The 7,630-nt window shown below is 43.7% G+C and overlaps 1 protein-coding gene across 1 annotated transcript; it reads left to right on the top strand.

Moving 5' to 3' along the window:
- Positions 1-1,788: 1,788 nt before the first annotated feature.
- LOC138514676 (E3 SUMO-protein ligase KIAA1586-like) lies at positions 1,789-4,050 on the top strand. Its single transcript, XM_069630098.1, has one exon. The coding sequence runs from the start codon at positions 1,789-1,791 to the stop codon at positions 4,048-4,050; it is 2,262 nt and encodes a 753-aa protein (XP_069486199.1).
- The last annotated feature ends 3,580 nt before the right edge of the window (positions 4,051-7,630 follow it).

The raw sequence follows: 7,630 nt of genomic DNA, 5'->3' as shown, positions 1-7,630 counted from the left end.
TAAAGCTGGCGTCACACCACCCGCCGTCATGCCATCCTATATATATTTATGCATAAAAATGTTAGTCTGTAGTGAACTTGTCTTCAGTAGAGAAACATAATTTAGCTGTAGTTGATTTGCTGTCATAATAAAGAACCATATTTGGGATCCTTCACACACACCAGGGGAGAGTTATCGCATCTCCTGTTTGCGGCGGCGCCGCTGGTGACCCAGTACAAAAAATCATTAGGGGGCCTCACCAAACATTTTGCCCCGGCCTCGCCACACTTTGTGACAGCCCTGCCTCCTGCTCTTGTCTTCATGATTACACACAGCTGCTTTCTTTCCAAGGAGAGAGTCTTCCCTCTTGGCGAATCTCAGCTCTTGGAATTCTCGGCTTTTCCCTGGTGTCGTCATTTTCTTTGTCAAGTGTTTTTCCATTAGGGCTCTGCTTCTGTCTCTCCATGGACCTTCTTATGCGGATTTCTTTATGTCCCGTCTCTCATCGCCATTTGTAGGGTTCTTACTTCTAATGTATTTAAACAAACTTCTTACAAATTCAGATTTGTGTTCACTTGTGATGTATTGGTTATACAGAGCTCAGCATTGCATTCTCATATTATGGCACATTTAACCAACCGCTTCGAACGGTCTCCACGGCCAGAATGTTCGGGCATATATGGTTCTACTCTAGGGTGTGCTCCTTCATTACATGGCATGTGAGGTCAGCACCTGGCGGCAGCGCCTGGTGTCCCACCTCACTACATAATGCCCCTGTGCGATTGAAGACAATTCCAAGTGCTTCCCCTTCATAGTATCTGCCAAGTTGTGGAGCTCCCTCTTTGCTTTGAATCCTTATTTGTGTATGCTTGCTCCACAAATCAACCATGTATTGGGAAGTGAGAAGTAAACTCACTGAAAGTGAGTGTGTTTGTTTGTTTGTTTCCTCATTTATAAGGCGCACCAAACCCTCGGGTAACTGGGCGAAAAGGTTACAAGGTTACTTTAAGCTTCATGTTACAGACATTGCATGATATATACACAAGGTACAAAATTGGGAGTACAAAGAGTCCAAAACAGATGATACAGTATGGGAGACTATATTGCAAGCATCAAGGTAGATAAAAGGTCAACAAGATAGTCGAGAACAAAGTGAGAACTATAGGTTATAGTGTAAAATTGTGTGGAAAGTGTAATAACTAAAAGTATATGATTAACTGCAGAGAGGTCCAAGGGAAAACAGTAAAGGGTTAGGCAGCCGACAGTAGCCATGGCCTTTTACCACACTACGTTCTACGCTAAATCTGTCTCTTGGATGCTGCAGTGTGCGCCCCCTGGCTACAGGGTGCGTTCAGGTGCTTTGCATCATCACATCGATACCCAGAAGTAAGATGCGAGGTTGGGGACACTACATACCTCTGTCAACTGAACTCACACTCTTGTGTTGTAAGATATCACATCCCATCCTATAGGAAGGGTCTCAGGTTTGGTAATAGAAGCATTGAGATTTCACATCTCATGTTACAGGATGGATCTCAGGTTAGGAATGGCAAGGTGTCGGATATCACATCTTATGCTACAGGAAGCCTTTGAATCCATTTATTAGTGGTTGTTAGGTTTATTTACCACCCAAATTAGAATACTGCCTTTTTCACTGCAATAAGATGTAGTAATTTATATATAAACTAGGTTTAGAGCAGTAAACCACATTTTCTTTTTTTACAGATAGGAAGCCGAGAGTTTCGGCCGTGCACAGGTTAGAAACAGATCTGCTAGTGATACACCCAAGATTTTGAGCGGCCATTAACAATGTCTGCGGTACTTCCCAAGCGCAAGTCTGTGCAGACTTCATTGTTTGGCTACTTGCCATCAGCGAAAAGATGTAAGGTGGAGGAGGCTGCCACCATTCCGAGTGGGGATGAGGAAGCTAGCCCAGTCAATTCGAGAAGTGAGGCACCAGAAATATGCCAGGATTCTTGCGCTAAGGAGGCCAGTAGCTCCAGTGCATCTCCCGCTACACTGCAGCCTGTGCCAGAAGAGCCTCTTCTAACCCCTGATTGCTGGAGTGTGCAGCAATGGTGCTATTTTAAGGGGGAATATGAATGGATTTTTCTGGCTTCAGGCCACATTGGATGCTCTGTGTGTAGGGACGTGAAAGCAACAGGTGGCTTATCCGTGCACTCCTGTGGGCAAGGTTTGCGCATAAGCATGGAATGGGCCGATGGAAAGGTGGGTCCTTCAGGTTTTGGCAAACATGCTAGGCAGAAGCAGCTCCGAAAGAAGATTATGGAGCACAAGTCAAGTGGTGCTCATAAGGCATCACAAGACATTCTAACAGCGCGAAAAAATAACCACTTGACAGAAGTCATGCAGCAAAGCAGTGGCAAACATTTGGAAAGCACATGCAGAGTGTTTCACACTGTTTTCTACTTGACCAAAAAGAATCGGCCATTCACAGATCACCCTGATTTGGTGGACCTCCAGGAGGTGAATGGTGTTGAAATGGGTCGTGTGTTGCGCAGTAATGTTACTGCAACAGAGATAGTGAGACATATTGCATCAGAAATGCAGAAGAAGTTAGTGTGTTATATCAGAGAACACAAGCCAAAGATTTCTGTGTTTGTGGACGAGAGCACCACTGTCAGCAACAAATCAACTTTGATTATTTATCTGCGGGGTCTTTTCGGGGCTCATTGTAAACCAGTCACCATTTTCTTTGGTCTAGTGGAGCTCCAAGAGACAAATGCCTTGGCCATAAAGGAAGCTCTGCTGGGGTATTTTGAGAATGTTGGCATCACAAAGACCCTGTTGCATGAGATCTGGATTGCTATTTGTTCGGATGGTGCAGCTGTAATGTTTGGTAGCAAAGGGGGGGTGATAACATTATTGCGAGCGGAATTCCCAAATCTTGTGTTATCGTGGCATTGTCTAGCTCACCGCCTTGAACTGGCCGTTGGAGACACTATTGATGATGTTGGTGGGGCCAATCATTTTAAAATGTTCATGGACTCTTTATATGCCACATACAGCATGTCACCAAAAAACACAAGACAGCTACAAATGGTTGCCAGTGATCTGGGTTTGCAGCTGCAGAAGATAGGGAAGATGCTGGACACACGATGGGTTGCATCAAGTTATAGGACGGTTCAAGCTGTTTGGAACTGCCTCCCTGCTTTGTGTAAGCATTTCGGAGAAGCTGCTAAGGATCTCTCAAGACCCACAAGGGACAGAAACAAATATGACGGTCTGCTTAAGAAGCTTACCTCCAACTCTTTTGTGAAAGATTTAGGGCTTATGTGCGATGCCCTTCAAGAACTGAAAGACTTGTCTCTGGCTCTTCAGAGCCGGGATATCACAATTGTGGATGCACACAGACTCTTGGTGGGGCAAGTACGGAGATTCTTTGCGATGAAAGAATCTCCGGGGGAATTTGCTTCTACTGCTCAGAGTGCAGTTGATTGTGGACACTTCAAGGGCGTTCATATTTCCCAGGGAAGGGCAAACTCTGTGTCTCTGAATGAAAGGCAATTTTATCAAAGCCTTTCAGTTAACCTTGCCAAAAGGTGTGCTCCAGACTTGGATAAAGAACTTGTATCCAGTTTCAGTGTCTTGGATGCAAAGAATTTACAGAATGATGAAGACATTGTACTTTATGGTGAAAATGAGATTCAGAGACTGTGTACGAAATTTCAACTCCCAATCAGAGACACCATCCATGCCTCCAGGGATTTTAAGGACTTTGGTGGCAAAAGGTGCCCTGAAGCATTTAGGGCTTTGGTTGCTTGCATGGAAACGTTGCCCGCAAGTAATGCAGATTGCGAAAGGGGCTTCAGCGCCATGAATTTAATTGCTTCGCCAAGCCGAGCATCCCTCCATGTGGCCACTATTTCCTCATGTTTATGGCTGAAACTTAATGGCCCTCCAGTAAAAGCATTTAAGCCATTGTCCTTTGTAAAAAGCTGGCTGGCAAAAGGGAGACGAACAGCTGAGGAAACACACTGCGAGCAAGCTCATGCAAAGAAGGACTCCCTTGAAGATTATTATGTGGGGTTCTGGGAAATCGTCAATTAATTGTTTACACATTTGAATGCACCTGTTAATGTACTTCAACACCTATCCTTTTGTCAACGGCCCAGTTAAGGGTCCAATACATAATCACCTTGAGCTTTGATTTGTTATACTTTAAGCCACGTAGCAAGCAGTCTGCTACACAATATGTACTTAGTAATGTAGGCCCGACCAGTTGGGAAATTGTCAATTAATTGTCTACACATTTGAAATCACCTGTTAATGTACCTCAACACCTATCCTTTTGTCAACGGCCCAGTTAAGGGTCCAATGAATAATCACCTTGAGCTTTGATTTGTTATACTTTAAGCCATGTAGCAAGCAGTCTGCTACACAATATGTACTTCGTAATGTAGGCCCGACCAGTTTTACCATGTTGCATTTAGGCCCCGCCCACCAATTGGGCCACGCCCATCATGTCTTAGGCCACGCCCCCAAATGAGGGCCCCCCCCTCAGTTTCTTACCCCACTTAAAGCACTGAATACCAGTCATTTGAAAAGTCAACAAGTACCAAAAACTGTGCCATTAGAGTGTTTGTTCAACTTTGGCAGCCAGTGGGTTTGCGAACTGTGAAATGGATATGGGCTAAAGGGACCCATGTGACAGACTTCAACAAAGAGGTCCTGCTGTATGCAGCTGGCTAACATTCTGAAATGGTTTAATGGACAACAAACTGCTGTGGCAGGCAGGAATTTGGAGGGAACATCGAAGAGTTAGACAAGCACAGCACAGATGGTGGCAAGCCATGAAAGCTCTGAGGTGCTGTAGCAGTTACTGGAGCATGGTGGAGTGAGAGCCATATTGCCACTTTCTGAACTTGACAAAGCTGAGAACTTGAGTTTGAATTGCAACAGCCAGTCTCTGCATGCAGAAGGCTGCGCACTACAGCGGATGGAGATCTGCCATTGAGACCCATGGTTGTGTCTGTAACAGGATAAAAGATGCATACAGTTTCAGTGCAGGGTTGCAGCACTAAGCGGAAGGCAGTGATAGCCAAGAGACTGAGCAAGTAAGTAGAAAAGCAGAGTGAATAGGAGAGAGCTGCAGAAGCAAGGAGGGGGAAGGTGGTTAGAGCATGCAGGAAGAGGAGGAACAGCAAACATAGCCCTAGAGGGAGAAAGTGATAAGGGTAGATGGGACAGGTCTGAAAGCACAAGGGGAGGATAATGAAAATGGCAGAGGTTTGGAGAGCAGAAGAAAAGTCATAGAAGGTGGGGCAAACCTAGTGAGCCAAGCCACCGACGTATGTTTGGAGGGGAGGAGAGAGAAGAACAGCGGTGGGAAAATCTGGAAAGTTAAGGTGCCAGCAAGGCTCTACAGTGGAGAGAGGGGAATAACACAGGCAGGAAAATTGCAGAAGGGAAAGAAAAGAGAAACAGTCTGTGGAAGGACCAGAGGTAAGTAGAGGAGATGGCACAAAGCGGAGAGGCCTGGAGGAGAACCAAAATTATGAGAACAGGAGACAGGAAAAACATAAGAAGGACCGTAGTATATGTAAAGAAATAAGAAAGGAAGAGAAAGTAGAAGTCCAGAGGGGTGAAAAGACAGAAGAAACCCGGGTTCCAATCACTGTGGGGGAATCAAGGAGGAAGAGGAGATAAGGCAGGTGGGAAATCAGCCCAGGAAGCTGAAAATTGGTTATATAGAGGTCTAGCACATGGAGCAGCCATTCATCCTGTGCTGACAACTGTGCTAGAGTCACTTTTCAATATTCTGAGGTATATGTTAAAAGATCCCTGGGCCAGAACTGGAGGAACCTGACCCAAGTGTGGAATGACTTGGAGCAAGTCTAGACACCACATGGTTGAGGGCCTTACAACCTATGGAGACAACAACAGCAGCAGTAAAAACTGATCCAACCAAGAAAGTAGAGCAGGGGACACTTCCAATCCCCTTGACTGTGAGTGACTTGTTTGACTGCCAGGAGGTGATGCCCCAGGAAAGCAAGGGATGGGCTAACTGACTGCAGCCATCAAGCAAATGGTAATTACTCCTTTTTAGTCATTTAGAAATCCCCTAACTCATCTACTAAGTCCAGCCCAAGCCATGTGTCAATTTGTGTTGTATAATAAACCTAATTAACCCTTACTCTGAGAGTTCTGATTTGTTGGTTGATCCCCCAGCCATGATTGTGATGAGCCTCAAAGAAGGCCTTGATTTCCCTGTACATTCAAGCCTTGAAAAGAGCATCAGCTGCACTTAATTTGGAAGGGAGATGCTGCTGCCCCCTTAATTACTGAATGGATGTAATTGGGTGCGGAAAGGTGCATGGAAGATGCTATGCACCATGAGCAGGATCGAGAGTAGATAAATCTTTTGCTTTTGGGAGAAACTATTTCCAGGAAACTAAAAGGCAAGAATATTACACACTAACAGCCGATTTGTTGGGGAAGAAGCTAACATTACTAACACACTACTGTAATTTTCAAATAATGTGCTGTTCTTGTATTGTACACAACTTCCAAATGAACTGACAGTGGTATCATTACATACAAATCCTCAATGAAGTGGAGAAAAAAGGAGTGGCATGGGGGATCCTATAAAGCTGAAAAGTGGCATACATAAGTCAGGGGCACCATTTATAAAGTCAGTGATGCTTAGGTCGTAGATACAGACAAATCCTGTTAAGCCAAAGAGATGACTGATGCCACACCATTCCTACACTGGATGAAAGGCGCTGAAGATTAACAATCTATGAATGACAGATATTTCAAGAAGCAAATCACATACAAGTACACAATAGAAGTATGAAAAATCTGTTAATTTATTGTATCATCAATTTAACATTGCAGCGTCATTTTCAATGGTAAAACATTCTTACATTGCAAAAAAACCAAGATTCATTCAGGTTTCATCCACATGTCTGACGCAGTAGACATGCTGAGGGAAATTATTCATGAATAAAAGGCAGAAAGTAAAGACAATAATAATGTAAGGATGACCACTAAAAACCTATTTTATCCTACACAACAATGTTTTTATTTGTTTTTATTTGTATTAAATTAAGTTAAGCAATTAGAAATTAAGATGTACAAATATATACATTTAAAAAAAAGGATCATGCACAGTTAGATGGTACAAAAATCACTGGAAAATAGAAGTTGGCTATAGCATCAGTCGTATAAATAATTTTTTTGAGCACAGTGAACTCAGTTACGTTTTATTAGCTGAACAACAAAACAGCAGCATGCGTCAGCCAAATCAAATTCTGCTAATTTCCCACTTTAGAATAGCAAAAACATCTTAACACGTGTAAACAGAATGCCCCAGCCTGGAATCGAAATAGGCCACATTATAAAAAAAACACTGCTGAAACACAGTAGGCTCATTAAAGATTAATTTACCGCCGGATTAAAAAGTGGTGGTGTAAATCCACATTTTTTAATGCGTCCATAGGACTCTATGGGGTGTTTCTGGCAGAATTACCACAACGGTAATTCCACTGCAGTAATTCTGCCGATATTTTGCAGATTTTTCGGCAGTGAGTTGGAGGAATTACCTCCAGCATAATGCTTGAGGCAAATTCTCTACTCTAGGGCCATACTCTTAGTATGGCAGAGCAGGAATATAGGCGGTAATTTC

The sequence above is a fragment of the Ambystoma mexicanum genome, chromosome 12 (assembly GCF_040938575.1).
Source record: "Ambystoma mexicanum isolate Mex_15411 chromosome 12, UKY_AmexF1_1, whole genome shotgun sequence".
NCBI classification, from domain to species: Eukaryota; Metazoa; Chordata; class Amphibia; order Caudata; family Ambystomatidae; genus Ambystoma; species Ambystoma mexicanum.
This window is presented reverse-complemented; position numbering and strand designations above follow the sequence as displayed.

Bases quoted from the DNA above. Each gene is read 5' to 3' on its own strand.
- LOC138514676 (XM_069630098.1), top strand. From the start codon at position 1,789: ATGTCTGCGGTACTTCCCAAGCGCAAGTCTGTGCAGACTTCATTGTTT.